Genomic DNA, 24,437 nt, shown 5'->3' with positions numbered 1-24,437 from the left:
ACAGAGCAACAAACAGACCAAATGGCAAAGAATGAAGGGTATGCTGGGACAAATTCTCAAGAGAGGGTAAATCACAGATGGAAAAAATTAGGGTGGGGAAAACAAGCCCAAATATGGCAAAAAGGGGCAGGATGTTAAACCTGAGTCACAGCAAGAAATGACATTTCAAAATAAAAATGTAAAATGTTTGTAAAGACATTTTACATGACCAACCTCAGTCTGTCTATGTGAATGTGACTGATCTAAACACATGAAAGCCTCATGACAGTGAGTTTGGGCCTGTGGATAATGACCAGTGGAACATTGCCTATCACATATGGAATGCATTGCACAAGAGCAGCCATTGACAGCACAGGAGGACACAGGGGGGAGGTGGTCTGAGCTCAGCCTGAGGGGAAAGTTTGTCCTACAAGTGGCCACAAGATGTCAGAAGAATTCTACACAGAATTCCTCTAACTTCTAAAATGTAAAACTATTGCATCTCCCCACCCTTCACCACCCAGAGAGCAAAAACACGGGACACTTCAGCCTGTTGAGTGATTTAACACAGAGATTGCACCAGCCCACGAATCACTGTCGAGCTATGACAGCAGCAATATCACAAACAGAGATCATAACCAGCTCATGAATTCAGTATTGTGTCCTTTGTTTAATTTAATTTTATTTTTTTTAAACAACAACAACAAGGCAATCAGAGATGGCAGACTTCACCTCATTCACGCAATAAGCCTCTGGCGGCCTCTGCTGGTCATATTGGCAAGTGCAAGTGTGGAAGCACAAACAAACAAACAGACACACAGAGCCACTGTGACTCTATGTTGGCTAAATGTTTGCTTTCATTCATCCATCTATACTGACGGTCACAGTGGAGCAGGAGCTAATAGACTCCACGTATGGGATTCAAACCGAGTGCCTTTCTAGTTGCGTCACAGTTAGGGATGGGAATCGGTATCGGTGCGATACTGGTCAAAGTCACTGGATCGGATAACTGACAGATAAATATGTAAAATCTGATACAATCCAAAATTCCTGTATGTCAAACGCTTCACGTTATGCACCGACTGTAAAAAATGCAAATAAAAACTAGCAAAAGCGTTTTAGCAGAGTCATGTTTGCGCTGTTCATTCCCTCTTTTTTGGGGAGAACAATATGTGTTACACAGTTGGAGAATTATGTCTTAAATTGGAATGTCTATGTTAACAGCTTCAAAGTTATTAATAAATGGTCTAAAATGTAGTATCTGTAGATACTTCAAGTGTCATCGTCCCATCCCTAGTCACAGTTGGCTTCTTTTGTTGTTTATATTGTTTTTATTGCATATCTGCAACATCTACTGCAGGTTGTGAATGACAATTTATAGATTTAACAGTAACACACCATAGCATAGCTTCTAACGGACACTTCCATCGAGGCAAATTGCGAGATATTTTCTAGTACATCTTCCTGTCTATAGCTATCAAAGTTATCAAGGGTCCACAGTAGCCTTTATCTCATAACATACATTTTAATAACATCCAACCAAGCCACATTCCTTTCCTTACAAGGATATTTACTCAAAGGCTTAAAGCCAACGGTGATCTACTTTAGCTGTTCACATAGCTGTAATCCTGCATTAAAATCCTGCATAAAATAACTAGATAATAACTCATAACTAAATCAATACTTGCTCTTACATACAGCCTCTTAAAAAACATATGGGAAGAATGTAGCTGCTTGTGTCATTGCTGATCTAATAAAGAGGTGACATTAAACCCGGGAAATGCAAAAATGCTGCTGTGTGCTCATATCCGCAGGGTACAAAGCACAACAGGTCACTTCATCTTTTATTTAATGTACACCGTAAAGTACAGGAACAACGTTTTTGTTCCTTGCCCCAACGGTTAATAGTTTTGTCTGACACGAAGCTGACCCTTTTGTTTCAAATATTGTGCTGTGAATGTGAAATTACAAGTTAGTGACGAACCTACGGCAACACAGTATAACGATCACCTACTAAAGTCATCACCTGCCCTCTCAACACTTAGAATGTCATATTTACTTCGGTATATCCTCCCACATCTCTCGTAACACATTAACAGGTTTCAGTTATGGATGGGTGTGTGAGCCGTGGAGTAAGCAAACAGTATATTTGACTAATAGGGAGGCAGAGGTCCGTGTCATAAAGCGCAGTTCCATATATTAATCATCAGGTGCAATATCCTGAGAATTCTTGCAATGACTAAGCCCCTTGCAACTGATAAGCAAATGAGGTGATCGATGAACAACGGCACCTCTCTACAAATACTCCCATCTTAGCCGTTAATGCACATTTGCACTGAGCAAACGGTATCTGGACGTTTGAGGAGGGAGGTCTAACGGGGCGTTGATGAGGGAGCGGCCAGCGAATGTAGAGTAACAGTTCCTGCTTCTGCCGCATTCAGGCAGAACTCACACAATGAGGAGATAAGACAGAAGAGCTATTTGAAACATAGAGCAAAAACTAGAGATTGGAAAGGACAATCTATCCAGGACCACAGCAAACTGACCACAGGAGTACAATCACCATGGTTACGCTGGACTTCGCGGCATGTGCGGCACCCGTAGGCATTGTGAGGATATGCGAGCTGATCCTCACCTGCATCTCCTTCAGCTTGGTGGCATCGGTGGGCCATGTATCTCAGTCCTTCTGGGCGTGGTGCATGTTCACATGGTGCTTCTGCTTCTGTGTCACCTTCCTCATCATCTTACTGGAATTCACCAGTCTCAGCACAAAGCTGCCTATCTCCTGGGATGACTTCACCACAGCGTTTGCCATGTTAGCTACTCTAATGGTGTGTATTGGTTTTTGTTTGTCTTTGAGAAATTGGGAAATGTGAGGAAAGATCGTTTTGTTGCAGGCTCTGGAGGAGGTCTTTACTTGGCAATGTTATTCAGCATTATTACAGAGTTATTTATGCTATTAAGACCAATAGATTGTGTAGAGGAACTGTGATTTAACATGGACCAAAGTCCAGGGTGGACACAGGATTGGTTCCAGTTAATCCTGCGACCCTGAAAGGAAAATTGGTACAGTGAATTAATGAATGAATGAATCAAGCCAAACTTAAGCTAATGCAATTTCACACATATTTTGATTTCTCTCCCAGGTGCTGTCAGCATCCATTATCTATCCCATCTACTACACTTGCTCTTCCTGTGGCAGACCGATCGGTGCCTCTGTCATCTCCTGCGTAGCCTTCCTCCTGTACGCCATTGAGGTCGGACTGACTCGAGCCAAACCTGGTGAGACCAGCGGGTTTCTGTCCACAGTCCCGGGTCTCCTCAAGGTTCTGGAGGCATTCGTGGCCTGCATCATCTTCATCTGCTTGAGCCACAACCACTACTCGAGGTTTCCTGGACTCCAGTGGTGCGTGGCCGTCTACTCCATCTGCTTCATTTTCGCCATACTTATCATCATTTTTACCATTTGCCGCCTTTTGACTCTCTTCCCCGCACCGTTTGATAAAGTCCTGCTATTTTGCAACGTGTTGGCAGTGCTGATGTACATCACAGCCGTGGTCATCTGGCCATTGTACAGCTTCCGAAATAATCCCAGACCCAGTTTATGCTCAAATCACTTGTGTCCATGGGATAATTTAGTTGTTATCACTTTCATGACCTGTTTCAACCTTGTTGCTTACATTGTGGATACAGTTTATTCCTCCAGGCTGGTTTTTTTCATCAGAAGAACATAGTTGAAACTTTGGGGAAGGTTAGGGTTAGGGTTAGGGTTAGGGTTCTTATATTCTTTCTTTCTTTTGTTTGATTTTCTCCTAGTTGTTTGGTACATGTTCTCGTCAATCTCTTCTTGTCAACTGTAAATAAAAGGTATTCCAAAATGAGTTGTCAAATTAAATGAATGAATATTCTCAATGGTTCAATCATGTCTTCAATGATTGATGACGATTAGGAACAGACTCCTCCCTTTAACAGTATATTTGTACAGGTAAGTCATAGTTTGTATGACACACACACAGAGACTATCCATATCCACTCCCATTTTCCTGTAATGGACAACAAGAGAGCGGACATTCAAAGGGAAGGAACCACCTTCCACCTGTGTTTTCTGCCAATAACCACTTCTTACTGGAGAGAAAGAGAATGTAAAGTGAAGAACAAATATTCAGAATTCCTGCATTTGTGTTGCCCTTTTGTAGAAAATAAGGCATTTCTCATTATATACAGTACTAATCTTCATTATGGTTGTGCACAGTATCAACCCTATCACGATAATAAATGTAAACACATTAGTAGATCTTTACCTATTTGTGTTAATCCCTAAAAGCAAGACATCCTCCATTTGTCCTCTGAGAGCAGTGTTCTTTTCTGTGACCAACACCCATCATTGTTGGACATGTGTCTGAATTGACCTTACGTTGAGGCTCAGAGTCCACTGTATTTGTGTTTAAGGCGGCATAAAAAAAAAATCCACTGTCCAATCTGTGAAAGGCAACAGGGACCATAAACTGCACAGATGAGGCCAGGATTCTCCGGTTGAGTATTATGCCGCCACACTTCAGTTTTGGTTTTCCACAGACACACACCTGCTTGGGTCTCTTGCCTGCATGGATTTCTTCAACAGGTTTGAATTTAAAAAAATCAAGGCCTCGCTTCACTGAGGGATGTACTTAAACTGAATTTGTCAAAAAAAAAAAAAATCCAGGGTTATTGAGACTTATCCTGTCATTTAACCATGATTCAAGTGGATTTGAGGTCAGTCACACAGCCGGTAGGCATCCTGCGAATAATGGCAGCCGTCCTTACGTGTGTGTGTTTCATACTGGTGGCATTGGCGGGACACAGCCCGTCGTCCTACTGGGTGTGGTGCATGTTCACCTGGTGCTTCTGCTTCTTCTTCACCCTTCTCATTCTCATTCTGGAGTTCACCAGCCTTAGCGCCAAGTTACCTTTCCCCTGGGATGACTTCACCACTGCCTTTGCGATGCTGGCCGGCCTCATGTGCTTGGTTACCTCCCTCATCTACCCCATTTTCTTCACCTGCAAAACCTGCCACCGTCAGATTTCGGCATCGGTGGTGTCCTGGCTCTGTTTTGGATTGTATGCGAGTGAGGTGGTTCTGAGACGTCTTCGTCCAAGTGGACAGATCAGCGGATTTCTCTCCACGGTGCCCGGCATAATGAAGATGCTGGAGACCTTCATCGCTTGTCTCATCTTCGTGTCCTTGGAGGCGGGCCATTACACTGGCTCACCAGGACTACAATGGTGCTTGGCTGTGTACGCCCTGTGTTTCGTCTTTTCCATCGTCATAATTCTGCTCACCCTCGGACAGCTGATCTCTTTTGGTCCAATCCCGCTTGACAAGGTTGTCGTGGTCTATAATATTTTGGCAGCGGTGATGTATGCGACAGCGATGGTGATCTGGCCACTGTACAGTTTCCGGGGCAATCACAGACCCAGTAACTGTGGCCACTTCTGTTCCTGGGATAAACTGGTGGGGGTCACCATCATGACGATCTTTAACTTTATCGTATACACCCTGGACGCTGCCTACTCTCTGCGCCTCGTGTTCTTTGTTAGTAACCAGTAATAGTATGAAATGAACTGATAAGAAATTTTAAATGAAAGTGAAAGCGATGTGCCTTTCCTGCAAATAGCTTTTCTGTAATAGCTACAGCATGTGCAAAGAAGTGGCAATGGTTAATGATTAAAACTAGTATCAATGTCATAACAGTAAACTAGCCACGCAGAACTTTGGATCCTAATATACAGACTGAAGTGGTGGTAATAAGACTGTCACTGTGTCATAATTCAATTATGCAACAAGTGAATCTATTTTTCCATGCAAGCTTCTCATCTTTCCATGTATGGGTGTTATATCTTGCTGATTAAAGGATTTTTGTAGAGTATACAGTATATATATAATTATTTTTTGTTTTGTTTTCATGCTGAGATAAGTGATAAGAAGGGTGATCCATTGAGAAGAGACTTGATGAGTCGCAGCCCGAATGAGAAGAGAGAGCCAGCGAGAGATTTACCGATTTGAAAAAAAAAAGAAAAAGAATGCGTGGGAAAAGTTAACTGGCAAATCCTTTATTCAACGAGCAGCTGCTGCATTCGATTTGTCAGGTTCTTCAGTTCTTTCTAAGTTTTGTAGTGGACATCAGTTCTTTTCTTTTTCAACCAGCTGTAAATGAATCACATCATCCGCGTCTCACCTGTAATCCTGCAGCCATTGTGCCGTCCCATAAACCAATCTGTGTGAGTGAACCGGAGGGGAAAAAACAAAGTGAAGCATACAAAGCTTTCATTTCTTTAAAAGTCAGTCTGTCTTTGGCGAGTCTATATGTGTCTGCTTTGATTTGAATAACAAGAAATTACCTAAAAAAGCTGTGCTCATGTACAGTTTATAGATGTTCTGACCATAGGAAGTGCTTTGTATGGAAGGAACTGTTGTATGTTAATCAATTAATGGAATTCCTCTGCTCACTACTACTGAACAGTTACAGTGAAACCAGTACAAGGAACCTGAATAAATGACTCTGTCTTGTGTTATTAAATGCCTTGTTGTTTTACTATGTCTGGGTTAGGGTTAGAGATTTTGAATGTCACCACAGACACAAACAAAAACAAACTTGTGACAAACACAGACACACATTTTTTCTGAGGTCTTTCAACAACCACTGTGATCCTCTAAAATAAGTCCAACTGACAGAGCAACAGAGGCAACCAACAGACTCTGAGTCACTCATTGTCACACTGGCCCCGTTTCCTTTTTTGTGGTCATTATCTTCTATCAGTGGCCTTTAAATCAAACACAGCAGACTCTCAAATGCCTTCTGGGGCTGAGCGTGAACACTGTGAATATTAATCACCACAGTTAAGATGAGGAGAAGAGTGTAAAAACAAAACAAAACAAAAAAATGTCTGTTTGTGTATACACTCCACTTAAGGCTCATTTTATTAGGCACACAAGTCGTACACAGGAAGCTCAGAACCTTGTTATCTGCTGGTTCTGTTACCTTTCTGTCATTTAATAGAGACCCATTGGATTTTTATGGATCAATCAAACAAAAATCGAAGCTTTCTTTTCTCCCATTGTCCATAACATTTCTTAATAAACATTAACAACCGGCTCTATGTCTGTTTTTGGTATCCCTAGGTGATCCATGGTTTTATGTTTTAGAAATTATTTTAGAAATGTTATTGAATTTAAATACACCTATTCGCACTCAGGAAACCAAATCGCCTGTGGTAACACATCAATTAATGCTGCTTTCATACCATTAATGAATTTCTCTTGATAATCTTAAAACAGTCTGGCCATTATCCTCTGACAAAACCCAGTTAATCAACAGTTTCTAAAATATTCCGACCAAGCCGTGTGGCATCAACAACCTTGTCATGTTCAGTCACTTAAATCCCTTTTTTTCTCCCATTCATAACTAATCTATGCAATTTAATTACATCAATGTAGATAATGCTGCATTTAAATACTGGTGCTTGAGGTGATTTTGACATCTTGGCTGTGGTATTTAGTATCTCTGAAATATTGATTTGGCACCTCCTACAGATTAATACTATCCTCACAACTCTTGATTTACACTGCACCTGTCATCATCATCATCATCATCATCATCATCATCATACCCACTATCAATATAGTCAGTGTAACCTTGAAAAATGAGGTCCAGGGTGACCCGCATGGGATAAAAGATGGTGTAAATGAGCCATATCGTAGAATCTTGAGCTCTGTTTTTACCTGTGTGCCACTGCGCCCATGTTAGCGTTGAGTTAAAACCTGTCAGACAGGACCCATAAAATATAAGGCATCATCAACATCCCACTTTCCCTCATCATCCTCTTTGATGCTTTATGGAAAATTCAGAAATGCAGCACATACTGTCAAACACACACATACACACATGCATGCTGGCTTGTGCAGGTATTCTACGTAGGACACTGCGTAATAAGTGTAATTCAAATACAACCGTTCGCTGCCAATGCGTCTGATGAAAGAAGAGGGTCCACTCTTGGAAAATCAGTCAAAATGCTCTAAAACGCTCGGCAGTGGTGCGCTGAAAATGACTGGCAGCCAATGGGTTAACCAGTTAATGCCAAACCTTAACCTTAATCTAAATCAAATCTTAGCTCTTATAGTTACACAGAAATAAGGTTCTGCCTCATTAGGACCAGGTTTCGGTTTCCATTACTGGTCCAGGCAAGGTCATGTGTTTATGCCAGAAAAACTCCCTCACAACTAAACCCTTACCTGAACTAAACCCTTACCCTAAAACCAAGTCTTAACCCTCCAATAGTCCCTATTCGGGGTGACAGAACATAAGGACCAGCCAATATATATATATATATATATATATATATATATATATATATATATATATATATATATATACATATATATATTTATATATTTTTTTCATTTCATTTTTTGTCTCCATGTACCCCCTTACAATACTTTGGTACCCCCAATTTGGGACTCACTGACCTCGATGACACCAACATGTTGCTTAAAAGTAGACAGTTTGCCTGTGGAATTACTATAAACTCTCCCTCAACATGGAATTATATCTCCCTCAAGGTGATTTATTCCCTGCAGTAATGGATTACCTCATTCCTTCTCATGGTCAAAAAAAAAAGTCTCAAGTCTCTACATCACAGGAAAAGAAAATACCTGGGGGGAAAGATGAACTTTTACGCGCAAATCTGGATTCGGCAGTCAGTGTTTAGGTAATTGCAACCACCAATGGGGTGGGAGGCTGGGTGACGTTCTCCAAATAAATACCCGCTGTGCGTAGCATTCAGTAATCAGGGGTTGACTTGTGAAGAGCAAGAGAAAGGCTTTTCATTTACACGCAATTCCCTCAAGAGCTGAGTGCTAAAAAGAAAACCCGCAGAACGGTCGCAGATGGCGTTGGTTTTTGCGCCTCACGTTCTCTCGCTCTCTCTGGAGAGTTCATCGCTCTGACACCGAGACAATGCGTCAAGATGAAAAGTCATGTGTGAGGTGGTTTTTCTTTCAAGAGACGTGGGGAAAAAAACGAGAGAGTCCGTTGTAATCTCAGACAAGGTGCGCGTTTCCAAGAACCGCACGACCACAGGAGACGCGCGCCACGCCACCGGACAGCGGAGTGGATAAGACGCACAGGTAAGGTGAATCCCACTATCTTCATGACATTTTTCATCGTGATTGTGTAATAAAATGTAATCTCAGTGTGTTGAAAGTGTGAAAAGTGTGTGCGCGAAATACATCTTGGCATCATGATTTATTTTGAGTCATGTATTTCCAAATGAGGATGCGGGGCTTTACGCGCCTTTTAACTTTGATTAATTTCATATTTAATGAGCCAAGCGTGACTTTAATGACTGTGGGCTATAGCTATTATAGTTTGGTGGACAAAAATGTCAAGCCCGATGCAGTCTGAAGGGGACTCGCAGTGTTTGTTTTCTCAACAACATGCTGGGGGCTGCGCGTCACTCCCGTGTTTTGGAGCGCGGTTCAGTGAATCTGCACGTCAGACCATTTATTGGTGCAACACATTTTCATCGCCTCGGGATGAAATGTCCGACAACCGACAGTCACACGATTGTTATTACTATTATTATTGTTGTTATTATAATTTAATTTTGATGTAAGGTCAACCAAAAGGCACAGGTAAGGTGAGAGGCCATTTTCACCGAGGCAGCGTGGATTAATATTGGATTAGTTGGCCATTTATCAATGTTTCCGTTGTTTTTATTTGTCTGGAAACATCATGATGTAGACTAATTACAATTAATAGAAAAATAAATAAAAAATGTGGCCATCAAACATCAAGCAAATATGATAAATTATTCAATAAAAGAGAAAAAAAAGCTATTTGGATGATAACCCAAAAATCATTTAGTTTGTATGTAAAAATGTGACCAGCATCAAAGGGACATGGACACGTTTTAATGTTGTTGACCGAAGAGGACATTTCTCAGCTTGAGCTGAAATGGTTGCACTTAAAGGTGACATCAGGGCAGCCATGCTGTTTAATCAACACGATTTCAAAAATTGTTTCACGCAAAGGTTTCACCTTCATCTTGCTTTCACTCTTTGCCACACCGTGTGACAAGGACTCACAGAGTTATTATCTGAGCATTTAATATCAGTTTCTGAAGAAAGTCTTTATCTGTTGTGAACATGTGTGGCCCAAACAGATGAACTGATAAAATCTGGTTTATTTTTCACGGCATTAGCTCTTTAAAGCTGTGGGCCTGCCAGTTTTTCTTCTTTCAGTGCCCCCCCCCCCCCCAACACACACACACACACACCATTGTGGACATCTTATCTAATGAGCTTAAAGTTACAGTTCAGGTTTTCTAAGTGTGGTTGGATGAAGCACTGAAAACAGACTGGCACCAGCATGGAACACACTGGCCGTCACTGAACTCATGGCTGGAAAAAAAAACAGGTTACAGCCATTTAACAGAAGACTCACCTGATTAAGTCCACAATATCTTAGGAGTTTGCTTGTTGTTGCTTTTTTCTCACTCTTTGGAGAATGAGTCATTTACAAATGTCAGTTTCCGACAAAGCAAGGCGTGTGTCCAATGGTGAGCTAAAGCGGTGAATCAAAGATGTAAGCAGCCATAAATGTTACATGGTGAGCCATTTTGTTTATGGGATAAAGTTTGTTCACATTGTGTCGTTTCATATTACGATAAATGACATTTTGGCCACTTGCTCATACAATTCAGTGGCAACTTGCTCTTCTCTCCTGGTAAATATGGGTATCTTTCCCAGAGAGCACCCACATGCTATGATGCACTTTAACTTTTCTGAAACATTTATATCACATGTTGTAATTGTATGTCTGTGTCTTCATAAGCTATTTCCTACTATGATCCAAACGGATATTGGCACGCCAAACTTCAAGATGGACGGCCACAACTGGACGTCGATGTCCGAGAACGTCACCGTGTCTAAGCCCTACCCCGGTCGCTCCTCAGGCAATTTCTCAGAGGAGCCGGAGCCGTTGCCCTTCAGTGTGGACACTGCGATCATCTACACCATTGTCTTCATTGTGGGTTTCCTGGGTAACACGTTGGTCATCTACGTGGTGGTCCGCTACGTCAAGATGAAAACAGTGACAAACATGTACATTCTCAATTTAGCCCTGGCAGATGAACTCTACATCTTAGGAATCCCCTTCCTTGGCACTAACAGTGCACTTTCCTATTGGCCATATGGCGATTTCTTCTGCAAGGTGTGCATGATGGCTGATGGCATGAGCCAGTTCAGCTCCACCTTTTGCCTGACTGTGATGAGCATTGATCGCTACCTGGCTGTGGTTTATCCTATTCGCAGTAACAAGTGGCGGAATCCTCAGGTGGCCAAGATTTTTAATATCATGGTGTGGGTTGTTTCCTTCCTGGTTGTGTTGCCAGTCACCATTTACTCGCACGTCCAAGAGGAGTACAACACCTGCAACATATCCTGGCCTGAGCCACATGGTTTGTGGTCCATGGCCTTCATCCTCTATACATCCATCCTGGGCTTTTTTGGTCCCCTCTGTGTCATCAGCCTGTGCTACCTGTTGATTGTCATCAAGGTAATGGGGAAGATGATTATTCAATTTCCTGTTGTGGTTATGTTCTTACGGTCTAATAATGAACCATGTCGCATTCAGGTGAGGTCTGCAGGCGTGCGCGCGGGCGTGACGAAGCGGCGGAAGTCGGAGCGCAAGGTGACGAAGATGGTGGTGATCATCGTTTTGGTGTTCGTCATATGTTGGCTGCCCTTCTTCATTGCCAACATTGTCAACCTGGTGTATATCATCCCTGAGAGTGAAACCACCGCTAGAGTCTTCTTCTTCCTGGTCATCCTCACCTACGTCAACTCCTGTGCCAACCCGATCCTCTACGGCTTCCTCTCTGACAACTTCAAGCAGAGCTTCCAGAAGGTCTTCTGCTTTCACAAACCAAACGGTGTTAGCACCACAGAGCAGATGGGAAGTAGACAGGCTGCACCCAAGGTAAAACACCTTTTTTTCTCTCTCTCTCTCAAATCACATGGAGAGAAAATATAAATTCTTTAAATTTACTCTGCACACCTTTTTACAAATATTTGCACAAGTGCCATTAAAGGTGCAAAAATAGTGATGTAGCCCACCTTAAGGGTGAATTCCAATTCCTTGCTTAACCCTCAATCTCAAAAATGTGCGCTCCCTCTAGTGCAAGTGCTGTCCCGATTCTCAGAAAAATTAAGTTGAGGGTTTAGTGCAAGTTTAAGGGCTGTATCGCCCTCAATATTAAGATTTTCCGAGACCACCCTTGGGAGCAAGGGCTACCCAGAATGCATTGCGTGTTTTCACATAACAAAGATGGCGCCGAAAGCAGCGAAATGAGTACGATACAAATTAAGTATTTTCTTTGTTAATAGAGATATAAAAATTATGAAAACCATTGTATTATATTAGTTGAGGCCCATATCATGGATTACTGACGTCATTGTTGCGTAACATTTATTTTTATTTTACGATCTTTAGTCAATAGCCGGTCGGTGCGCACACACGATCGTTTGCTATCGTTTACTTTTCAATTATCCGTAACTGTCAGCTGAATATGTCCGTGGTTGTGGTATTTGTATGAGTATCATCTTATAACTAACTGACAACCTAATAACTTGACTGACAAACGGATCACAATAAATAATTGTGACGTAAATGCGTTCTTCTTCTTCTTCTTTTTTTGGAGTTGACAGACTGGACGCAGCTTTTGCGTTATTCTGCCCCCCACAGTCTGAAGATGTATCTGCATTTAAGGGGTGTCCCATTTCTAAGTGACAAAATAACCCTCAACACTTGGTTTTGAGGGCCAGTTAAGATTAAGGGTTGAGCTTGAGGGTTAAGATAGGAATTGGAATTGGCCCTAAGTCTCAGATTATGACCCTCAGCAGTAAGAGTCAGTGTTTTTGTCCATGAAACTGAGATCAGTCAGCAATATGTGATTACATCGTCTGTTATTAAACACGTCGGTGATAAGGTTTCCGATTGTTTTCTTGACGAAAACGTCATGTTTATGATCCCGTGTTTTTCCTGCAGCCTCTCCAGATGGGGGTCGTTGAGAAGTCAGACAGAGAGCCGTTCACTCCGAAAACTTCGATGAATGGCCAGTGAACTCTTTGACCCGCCATGTCCTCGTGTGGACGGAAGGCACCGCCTGTGGACCTGTTTTTAGTTCGGTGCATCTTTATTGTTTATCCTCCCTCTCTGAATGGGACCAAATGAGTAATGCTGGATGGACCAACTATTTACAGGAATTCACGGTGAAAAGCCTGCATTTTTGTACTCCGTGTCTTTGTATTGCTTTACGTCAACAACTTATCTCTTAGCGTTAGCGAGGCTTTTATGGCCGACACGAGTAAAAGACAGACATCTTTGGTTCAACTTTTATTTATATTTGATCAAATTTGAAGCAACCAGCTGTGATTTTGATATCTATTCCATTTGCTGCTGCTTAATGCATTTCACAAGAATTTCTACACGTTTACCCGTTGCCATAATGAATTCATTATTTGCACGCCTCCACACAAAGAACATCTGTGCAGAAAGTTTTGACTCACTCTCTGCTGAAGAATCAGAACTCTACTACACTGTATGCTCGCATCAATGATGGTCGTTGGTCTGTGACACAGGGGAAGCTCATTTTCAGATTCAGTTATTCTTTATGCATACATTCTGTGATAAACAGCTGATTCTGAACAAACCTGCTGCTTCTCCTGCTGTCGTGGAGCAATCACGTCGGATTCATATGAATATTAAATTGTTTCCTGAGATTGTGTAATGCTGAATGTTGCATCCTTAAATGGACAGACATTAGAGTGTCTCTACTAGAAAGCAAGCGAGCGCATTTTGCCAAAAATCGATTTGTTTGTTTGTTTTGTTTGCTCTCACCATTCTTTGATTGTGTTCTTAAAGCCACAGCAACATCATTAACCTCTTCCACTGTTCTTTCTTTCAAATTTGAGGATTTACAGCATTTAATTTGAACTGGAACCCTGTTTCACTGGGTACCATAAGACTTGTTACCCATTGGTGTGATATGCCTTTTTCTTTTTAACTGTAACAAAGCTGTGAAAAATGCTTAAAAAATAGCCAGTTATTCGTCTCTAATGGACAAAACTCTTTGCTCTGACATTGGTGAATCGATGTCGACATCTTTTGGACCAACATATCATGTGCTTACTCTTTGTTTAGCTTGTCTTACTTTGATATTTGATGCCATCATCATTGAGAAGTTCCTGGCAGTGTTGTACTGCAGCAACTCCACAGTTGAAAATTGACTTGAGGGAAGATCGAGATTAATTATAGATTTATTTGAAGAAGAAACTGTATATTTTAGTATCTTAAGAGTATCCTCTTAAGATGGTAATTCCGACATGTCTGTGGAGCGTTGAGCTCCATGTCCTTGTACTGATACTTCTGTATTCTCATCATGGGTCGCCACAGCGGATCGCCTGCCTCCATCTTGTCCTCTCCCTTGTGTCCTCTTCTGTTACGCCAACTGTCCTCATGTCCTGCCTCACAACGTCCATGAACCTTCTCCGTGTTTTTCCCGCTGACACGTGTTAATTTTATGCGGACATCTCTTGAGCCAATGTGTATCGTTGCTGTGATCTGTGATTGTTGCGGCAGGATTATGGTTTTGTACTTTATTGAAATAGAAACTTCAGTGTCAGTGTCCCTCAACAAAAAAAAAAAAACACAGTTTCCTTTCATTTTGGAGCTTCTGTTACAAAAAAGTCATTTCAGATGTATTATGTGTTATGGTGTTAGAACATAAATGCTTAGCACAGAAATAAATAATAATAATAATCTGGAAAAACTGTTACTGGCAAAGTATAATGAGAAAAGTCTCCATGTGCGTTCTTTTTTTTTATTATTTGTTATTGGTGGTGGCGTTTGATTGTTCTTCCCCCTGCTTAATGATTCAGCAGTAATTTCATGTGTTAATAAATGTGACAATATCAACAACAGTGTGGTGTGGATCTGTCACTTCATTACAAGTGTGATAAGAAGGATGATAAGAAGGATTGCAGCACTGTAATCGGTGTATTTATAGAACAATGGATACAGCATACAGTAGAGTTTCTATTAAAGAAGTCAGTCATTGAACAATTAAATGCTGTAGTTGTACATCACATATAACAATGTTTTGTAGGTTTAAATCAAACATGAATTCAAAAAGTTGCAAGTTGCAGCAGCACATGGATGATAAACACTGATGCTTAGTTCTTTTTCAGCAGTATGAATCAGTATTATGTAGTATTATTTATTATGTCATATGGGTAGGTAAGGTGAGGGGTGGTTAAGAAATAATATTTTAGAAATCAACAAATGCTGCAAAAGGTCAATTAAAAATGAAGGTTAGGGTAAAGTGTTATGAGGACACTAATCAATTCAAAAGCACTGTACATTGTTGATTTTTTTCCATGACTTTCTCACTTTCGTAACACCTTGATGTCTTCCCTCATTACTGTATTTCTGTAACATATTCCCTCAGCCCTTATTTCAGTCGTATTTACTGACAACCTGTTTTTAACGGCAAGGCATGAGGGTAGAGACACACTGTGGGCTTTTCGGTGCGTCTTGGTGTTTGTGGTCATTCTACACTTGTTCCAACAATCTCAATGTGAACTAAACAAACCAGTGTTGTTGTTTTTTTGGTTTTTTTAATTAAATCATGCAATGGGACGTTTGTATTATGCATGGACTCGGTATCATTCCCGGAGATGCCCTCGGTTCTCTGTGGGCAGACGTAAACTGGACCTGACCTGCTTCAACTTCAACATCTGAGGAAACAACATTTCTGCTCTTGTAATGGACACACACACACACACACAATGTGTTTGTTGACACAGGGAGATCGATGTGAAGTCAGTGAGACAAGTAAGACGAGGGTGAGGAGGAGTTTGTCTCACTGAGTAAACGACGTGTCATTCAGTGTGGTGACAGTGTGGAAAGGAATTTAAGCATTTATTTTGGAGGGGTGGGGGGGGCGAGGGAGATGTAAACAGTTGCTCAATCCTCATGAGCGCTGAGATGTTTGTGTGTCCTGAAACACTGGAAAATTAAGAACACACATTTAGAAATATGAAATGAATATCCAGCCTCTGAACATTTTCCTGATCTGAGAGTCACAACATCTAGCTACGCTAATGCTAATCAAAAATGAAAACATTTGCGTTGTGCCTAACGAGGTTGCACAGTGTTTATATTATGTTAGCCCTACGCTAATGCTAATCGCAGCCTCGCTAGCTTACCTTTGGAAACAGGTTCGCCAATTTAGCTGCAAATTAGTAGCATGCTAATGCTAAATAAGTATGTGCTCAGTATTGGCGAATGGACACCGACTTCGTCGTTTCAGTTTAACACCGTGTTCTGCGGTGAACGGTGTGAAAATGTCTCACCCACCGTGAAGACAGCCTCTTCACTCCCACCTTCCTGCCCCAGACAGCGCAGCTGCTGCTGATGAGCCCTGCCTGTCTGGTGTAGCGTGAGTAATCGTCTTTAAAAACATCAGAAGCAGAAACACGTCAAATTTTCTATCCCTTTTTTAATTTATCTCCAGACGGACTTTGTTTGTACTGATCACAAAATCAATAGCTAATCAGAATTAGGACATTGTATGTGACTCTGTAATTTGTGTATAGCTTCTATAGAAGGTTTCTTTTTGTGTACATACGGTACTGTGTGTCCTCCATGGCAACTTTAATTTTTAGTTTCCTTAAACAGACACATTATATATATATATATATATATATATATATATATACATCAATGATTGTCAGGTCCCTCATTATTAAAAGATACCTTGTTATTTCCCACAAGTAGCTTGCGCTGTATCGAGCAAAACATTGCCAACAACAAAATGAAGTAGTTTGAATGAAAATAGCTAAGACACAGAGGACATGACATGGAATATTGATGAATGGAATACGAGGAGTAATAGGAGGAGAGGTGTTTTTCACACTAATAGTTGCTCAAAGCAGCGTGAACCAGTAGATTTGATGTGACACTGAATCCAAAATGCTGCTAATCAGTTCTGCAGCTGTACACCAGAACAATCTGCATCAAAGAAGTATTATAGATTAAGTGATTGTTGTAAAGACCAAGAAAGAAAAGCACTGTAATCATAAGGTTCACCTCTTGCAGCCTTGCAGTGTGCTGATTTGGAATTTAAATGAAAGTCAGCCAACTGTGTTTCGCAGAAACAGAGGTCCAGAAGGAAGAAAATAAGGTGTGTTTTGCCCAGAGTGGGTAATTAAAGCCAAGAGCTGTGCCCTTGTCCACCCCAATGAGAGGAGTGCAGCCAGGATGCTTCTGTCCAATTCAATGGACATTAAACAGTCAAAACATTACAATTGAAATGGATTTGCAACTTGGCATGTGTGTTTCTGTCATCTAGTATCACTGGAACACTCTAAATGTCTATTTTTACAGATAAAAAAGTCCCATAGTATCAAAGAAGGTGTTGTATACAGCCTGATATGATATTAACAAGTGTCACATACCAACAAAAGAGACACTCAAACACTCCAGTGATGTTGGCTTTAAGACCAGAAACTGCACACAACATATGCAGGAGATTTAAGTGGCATATTTCTCACACTGGCAGTGCAATGCTGTGTCACAAGCAATTAAAAAAAGGTAAATTGTGTGTCAAGGGTCGTGCTTGTGCTTTGCAAGAATTAATAAAACTCACAAGTCTCTAGGAAAAAAGTCTCTAGGTCTCTAGTCTCTCGGCAGCTGCAGATTACAGGGGATTCATTGCAATTTGTGTTGTCCTCAGGCCTAAAAACTGGAGTTTGTTTATAATAATATTAAGTCTCTGGAAACCAGACTGTGTGTGTGTGTGAGAGAGAGAGTGCTGATAGATGACTATCAACCCATGTCTTCCCTGAAGCAGACAAAGGTCAGCACATCACCACAGCTCATTTATTTTTCCGTAACATTTGGCAGCATTCCTATACCTTGCCAGGTTTCTGTTTGAAACCCTGTTAAAGTCACCCCTTCATAACCTCAACAACCTCTGTCAGAAATGTCTTCGAACTGTCGTCTCGTTGTTGTTGTCGATGTGGCCTAATATCACGTCTGCAAACTCAATAATGGAGTTGGAAGGGTTTAATGGGTTTGCAGTCATGAGTGAAGAGTAGTGGACTCAGGACGCAGCCCTGGGGGACTCCAGTGTGACGAGATGTGCTTGCCCATATGAACTTTTGTGGTCTGCTGGTAAGAAAGTCCAGAATCCAATGGCGTGGATGTGTGGAGTGTTCATTCCCAGGTCGTTGTTGTTTGATGGCCAGGTCATTGGAGGCGATTGTGTTGAACGTCGGAGCTATAATTCACACAAACAGCATCCAAACGTGAGTTAGGTGCTTTGCCGTGCGATCGGGGCAGATGAGACCAGCTGATGAACAACAGACTGCGGCATTGACACTTCAGGGAAACAGGATGTAACTTATGAAAATGAGATTACGAATGAAACAGACAACAGTGTGGTCTCTTCTGACTGAACTCACGCTACAACTTAACTATAACTGGTCAGTGTTATGCCTTAATAACCACTCAAAGCACTTAAAGCTCCAGTTTTATCACCCATTCACACACATTCATTCTATGCATACTCTATCAATCTCCTGGCAGAACCAACTAAAGCAATTGGAGGTTAATTGTTTGGCCCAGTGAAACATTGCTACCACATTTTTTCAGCCGACAATCTCAACAATTCAAACACGTTCAGCTCATTTGAATTTAAAAAAGTATAACTAGTTAACTTCTTCTGTCACTTCCACTTCTTTTATGGGATTAAACGGCAGCTTGCATCCATGATGTTGCATAAATGCCATCCTCTGGAGTTAGAAAACTACACTGACCAGTCCTTCACATTCTTTAATTTTTCCTCATCTCCTTTCCTTGTCTTATCTCTTGTCATCTCCTTATTCCCATCCTCTCCTCTTTCTGACCTCAATGTATCACTCTTACTCTTAATTAACTGCACCTTCTTGGGATTGGGAAATGTATTACATTTTCTAAGTTGGTGTCCTCATTAGGTCGCACGTTGATCATTTTCTTGCCACCAGGGGGCAGGATTGCATCACTTTCCATCTTGTGTCTCTGTCCAGGCTATCTCGGCTCCCCGTGAGTGAGAAACATGTAATCTGACAGCACCACCGACCTGCTGGTGGTGCTGTTGACGCACTCCTACGCGGATTACACTCGGCTGGAGTTGGTGAGCGCGTCTCCTCCGAGCGGTTGTTATGATTAACGTCGAGGGGCAGTTGAACATTTGAGCACGTTTGCAGGAACATGGATGATGCTCCTCTGTTGCTTTTGAGGTTCTGAGCTCCGTGCGCGCGGACGCGGATCGGTTTTTGGAGTCGCCAGCCAGCGCGCGTCAGCAGAGACACTCGCGCCGATAGACGTGTGGTCGCATCGTTTTCTGAAGTTTAACTTTCACAGTTGTTGAATTCCGTGCTGTTGGATTGTAAAAGAAAAAAAAAAAAAAAAAAAAAAAGCTGTGAACTTTGCATGTTCTGTTCCTCTGGTATGGAAGAGAGCGTGCGTCTCGGGCAGATATGTTTTCGCTCTGTGGAAGTTTATTAGTCGTGCGCCCGCTCTCTTAAAAAAACTCATCTTTTGCATTTTTCGATCATCTTCTCCTTTCACTGAACTCTGCAGGGGGGGTGGGGGGGTTAAAGCGACAAGGGGGGGAAATGGCCAGCGAGAGGAAGCCGCGACTTTGTGTCATGGCAAAAGCAGAGAACGGCTATGGATTTCACTTGCATGGCGAAAAGGGAAAGAGTGGACAGTTCATCCGCAAAGTGGAGTCTGGCTCTCCTGCGGAAGCGTCGGGACTGCGCGCCGGGGACCGACTCGTCGCGGTGAATGGGGCCAACGTTGAACGAGAGACTCACCATCAGGTAAGAGGACAACATTAATATTTGGCACGGGACGCGCGGTTGCGCAGGAGGTCATCAACAGGTCACACACCGCGCTGGTGCGTGCGTCCTAGATCCGTGATGATGATGATGATGATGATGGGACGCGCACAACACTCATCCTTTCCTTTCCTCCTCCTGGTGTGATGAGTCAAAAGTTATTTAATTACTATTAAACCACATGTTGCTATAAATAACACCCAGTTTACGTGACTGAAACTCATGTGATCATTACTTTGTTTGGAAAGTAGGTTTAACTGCAGGTGAACTGACCAGACTGTCTCCTTTTTAATGAGCTATTAATAAGACGTGTTGTTCCACATAACCACTACAGGCCACTGCAGAATGTTGACACGCTGGATCCTGCAGATGTCTTGAAATTATCTGTAAACACGACTGTAAATCTCTCCCTAGAAAGTATAGAATGGTCAAACTGACTCCACATCTGTTTGCATGTGGTTTTGTTTGTTTCACTGTGGCCTGGGCTGCTGGTCAGATTATAGCTGCAGTCAGCAAGGCTTACACAACAATGTCCCAACAAGTCCAGTGTATGGGTTTCACTTTGTGTTTGAAGCTCACATCCCACCAAACAATGATGGAGTGATGCTCGTGTTGCCATTTAAAGGTCCAGCATGCGATTTACTACTACTGTGGCTACTACCCACAAGTATGTTTGTAAAAATAATAATGATAATATTACATTTTATAGCACTTTTCATGACATGAACTCCAAGTTGCTTTACATTAAAAGCACAGGAAGTCATATGAGTATAAGTGTATAATCACATACATTTGAGGTTTTGTAGCCTTAGGCAAAATGGAGGCCACCATCTTGTTTCGGCGTGTTTCAGCTCAATTAAACACACTGGTCAGGATGTACATTTTAGCTATTTTTTAAACCCAACGAGGCACAAGTGTTAGTGAAATTAGGGTTAGGGTTAAACAAAAAGACAAAAGAGTTAAGCAGTAAATTACAGGGAAAAGTGTAAAAGTCTAATCCTTAATCACATTAAAGTGCAATGCTTTAACTGCTAAGCTACTACCCAAGGTACCAGATTGCTGTTATTTATACTACCACTAAGGGCGCCTAGTACCAAATTGGTACACAATTCCTGCGTCCGACCCATAGTTACCCATAGTTTCGTTGGACGACAGTCTACCTTTCTGGTCTGTGAAGGCCACCATAGAGGTATGCTTAGGAACAGGGAGTTACAATATTTAGTCTTACATTATATGTCAATAATCATTCTTATTTTAAAGGTCCCATATTATGCAAAATCAACTTTTTAATCATTTTAATAACTTATATTTGGGACTCTGGAGGCCCGACCAGTCGCCAACGTGTGAAAATAGATGACTCATTCATGTTTTTGTGGTCCTCGTCAGTCTGGAGATAAAAGTACAGGAGATAAATGTTTTATTATACGAAGCTCCTCTTTGTCCGTAAAACACGCGAGAGTGCTGGCGAGGGCAACAGCATCCGAAAACCCAAAGTCCACGATGTCTGCAAAAAGTTAAATTCTTGGCTCCAAAGTGCAGCACAGAGTTCTACACAAACTTCCAGCCTCAGAGGATTTATCTGTCCAGTTATATATGACGGCAATGTGCCTGCTAGAGCCTGCAAATGATCACTTTTCCAAATGCTAAATGCTGCTAGCTCCCAGTAGCCTCTGTTGCTGTTGTCATTTCCTGTCCCTTAAGTTTCGTTTTAATAAAAACAAACAAAATTAATTACAACAACTCCAAACACTCTCCATCCCTTTAGGTGGTCCAGAGAATCAAAGCCGTTGACCAGGAGACAAGGTTACTGGTGGTGGACCACGAGACACACGAAAGTCTGCGGAGCCTTCGACTCACAGCCACGGAGGAGATGGCCGTTCTCGGGTCGGGCCCTCGCTCCTCGTCTTCCCCGACGCCATCGCCCTCTCCCTCTCCCTCCCCGTCCTCGGTCCCGTCGTCCCCCGGCAAGAAGCGGGAGAACGGCTCGGTGTCCAAGAAGCCGGCGTCGCTGAGCAGCCCGGTGCAGAAGCCCTCCAGGAGGGCGCCGTCAAAGGCCGCAAAAAAGGTAAGGCAGAGTAATAAGATTGAGCGTGTTATTAAATGTTCATCCCAATATTTTCTTAACTTGAAGTAGCTAATACGCCATGATTTGGAACTGAGGTGAGGTGCAGGTCCCTGGAAGTTCATCTCAAAACCAATATGAGGTCAATTAGTCTCTTTTTCATTAGTGATAGAAGTAACGGTAATTCTCCCCTCCTTTAGGAAATCAACAGAGACATATTTTATTCAGATTATAAACACAAGGTGTCTCAGACAGACGCCTTTCCTAGTGATTTCAAGATTCAAAGAATCACTAAACACATTAGGGAACAGATTGCAGATAGTGAGTCACTTTGAACAGATTCTCCTCAAGCTTTCAACACAGACTTGTTTTACTCGCTGCCGTGCCAGTTTCAGATTAGATTATGTCCATGTTACGTGAGATTCCATCCTGTTGTGTAGCCTTCCATGCACATGTGCTGTGTGTCTGTTTATGAATGTTTGCATGCGTACGTATTTGTGTGTGTGTGTCCCAAGAGACAAACATGGCTGCCTGAAAGCATTCCAGATGTGCTGGAGGTCAAAGAGGGCAAGAAAGGTCAGAGGGCGGTGTCCTGTTAGATGTTAGGAATCTGGTACGTAGACAACACAGTGACCCCGTAGAACAGGAAATCCTCGGAAATAGTAAAATATACAGTGTATGGACGACTCTGTGTAATCCTGTGTTTTATAAATATCACATTACACGTGATTTATTGTGATATTCCAGGGGGAATATTGTTTCACAAGAATTTCACATCTCATCGTCTCTGCCTTTATTTATACTTACTCATTGAAACTCTTGGATTCGCAATACTCATGGGCTTTTGATACACTTTTGTTTTTCGTCTTTTTTTTTAAAATTCACTGTTTGGTTTCGCCTTGTTGACGTTAAAAAACAGGAAGTGTTTCCGTTCACTGCGACTCAAAGATCTGACCGTCTTCAGTTTCACATGCTCTCCGTCGCTGAGCCGAGATGGCTGCTCCACCGCTGCTGCTGCTTCTGCTGCTTTCTGCATTTATCAACACAGCATGTGTTTTCACTTAGGATTGTCCTGCCAATTTGTGAGTCGTGAGCAATGACAGCAGTCAGTTTATTCTGTGTGTGTGTGTGTGTGTGTGTGTGTGGGAGGGGGGGGGGGGGGTTTGTCTTTGTTCAGCTCTGGCTTTGTGACCCCGTGGTTGTGGGGAGGAGTCCCATGGAGCGTTTAGTCGGGGGTTGGATTGGCCCAAACGCTCAGTGGTTTCTCTCCAATTTAATGACTTCCAATTAAAAATCGAAACCGGAGAAAGAAGGTTCAGCGGGAGCCAAAAAAACATTAGTGTTGCAAAAAGACAAGCGGCAAATTCAGAGGGCAATGCTTGTGATTTAATTGAAACGCTGTTTTTTTTTTCGAACTGTTTGGTTAAAAATAAAGTGCGTGCATTAAAACCTCATCCTCTGCCGCTCTGTGTGTCTTTTGGTCCTGTCCCAATCTCAGAGGAAAAGCAGACTCAGCATTTTTACGCCTTGTTTCGTAGTAGCATAAGTGACGAGCGACAGCGTGATATGCATTAGTTTCCATCACATTTCACTTTGGTGAGATTGCATTTGAATAGGGGTGGGGGGGTGGATGGCGAGCTGGGAGATAAAGATCCTGCAGGTGAAGAGGACAGGTGCATAAAAGGTGTTCCTGAAACCGAGGGATTTAATTAGTGCTTGGTTTTTCTGACCATTAGTCAACAGTGGCAGCTGCAGCCACACATTATACACTCTTAGAAATAAGGGTTCCAAAAGGGTCCTTCTACAAGGGCTGAGGTTCTACCTGGAACCAAGGGTTTTTCAAGGGTTCTTGGTAACACTAATGGTTCTAGTAAGAACCATTTGGAGCCAGAGAACCCTTTAAACCCCCTTTCCTGAATAAAGGGTTTTAAAAGGGTTCTTGGTGGAACCCTCCAGAAGGGTTCTCCTATGAGGACAAGCCGAAGAACCATATATGGTTCTACTAAGAGTGTAGAGTTAGTTCTGATACGTTCATATCACAGCACTTCACAAAGATATCACCAGCTATGATGTCGCTCATAAATAATAGAGTGAATCAACATATAAATCAAAGAAAACACACTATCTTTCTTACTATCTTTCAAGACTTGATTTATGACAAATATGACAATAGAATAATAATAAAAAAAAGCTTCTCTTTGTCTCAGTCCAAGTGGACACACATCATCGCCCTCTCTACGCACAGAGGCAGGTACATGAATACAGAAGAAACCTGCGACTATAATCGCTTCCACATTTGTTCAATAAATATCCCCTGCTCAAGGTTTTTCGGTGTGTTTGTGTGTTTGTGTTCCCCAGGTAACACGAACCCCAACCAGTATTTTCCCCTCTGGTTTATGACCACTCATCTTC

The 24,437-nt window shown here is 42.0% G+C and overlaps 4 protein-coding genes across 4 annotated transcripts in view; all 4 read left to right on the top strand.

Moving 5' to 3' along the window:
• Positions 1-2,543: 2,543 nt before the first annotated feature.
• Positions 2,544-3,713, top strand: LOC310932591 (myeloid-associated differentiation marker homolog; the record flags this gene model as incomplete). The annotated part of the gene is made up of 2 exons (XM_083895917.1): positions 2,544-2,810; positions 3,126-3,713. 2 exons carry the CDS (start codon positions 2,544-2,546, stop codon positions 3,711-3,713), a joined length of 855 nt encoding a protein of 284 aa, XP_083752043.1.
• A 998-nt stretch (positions 3,714-4,711) lies between these two features.
• On the top strand, positions 4,712-5,566 carry LOC310932592 (myeloid-associated differentiation marker homolog; the record flags this gene model as incomplete). Its single annotated transcript, XM_083895918.1, has 1 exon — positions 4,712-5,566. The coding sequence occupies one exon, from the start codon at positions 4,712-4,714 to the stop codon at positions 5,564-5,566; it is 855 nt and encodes a 284-aa protein (XP_083752044.1).
• Positions 5,567-10,862: 5,296 nt separating this feature from the next.
• LOC310932469 (somatostatin receptor type 5-like) lies at positions 10,863-13,139 on the top strand (the record flags this gene model as incomplete). The annotated part of the gene is made up of 3 exons (XM_083895795.1): positions 10,863-11,573; positions 11,652-11,996; positions 13,065-13,139. The coding sequence occupies 3 exons, from the start codon at positions 10,863-10,865 to the stop codon at positions 13,137-13,139; spliced, it is 1,131 nt and encodes a 376-aa protein (XP_083751921.1).
• Positions 13,140-19,738: 6,599 nt separating this feature from the next.
• The window catches only part of LOC310933172 (Na(+)/H(+) exchange regulatory cofactor NHE-RF2), a gene marked incomplete at both ends in the record, with an annotated part of 29,600 nt that continues 24,901 nt past the window's right edge, over positions 19,739-24,437 (top strand). The window contains 2 exons of the mRNA XM_083896594.1: positions 19,739-19,945; positions 21,729-22,028. Coding sequence (XP_083752720.1) covers positions 19,739-19,945; positions 21,729-22,028 — 507 coding nt within the window. The remainder of the gene's footprint in view (positions 19,946-21,728; positions 22,029-24,437) is intronic.

Source organism: Microchirus variegatus (assembly GCF_963457635.1).
Source record: "Microchirus variegatus genome assembly, chromosome: 10".
NCBI lineage: Eukaryota > Metazoa > Chordata > Actinopteri > Pleuronectiformes > Soleidae > Microchirus > Microchirus variegatus.
The sequence above is the reverse complement of the archived record's forward strand: the minus strand, read 5'-3'. Positions and strand labels throughout refer to the sequence as shown.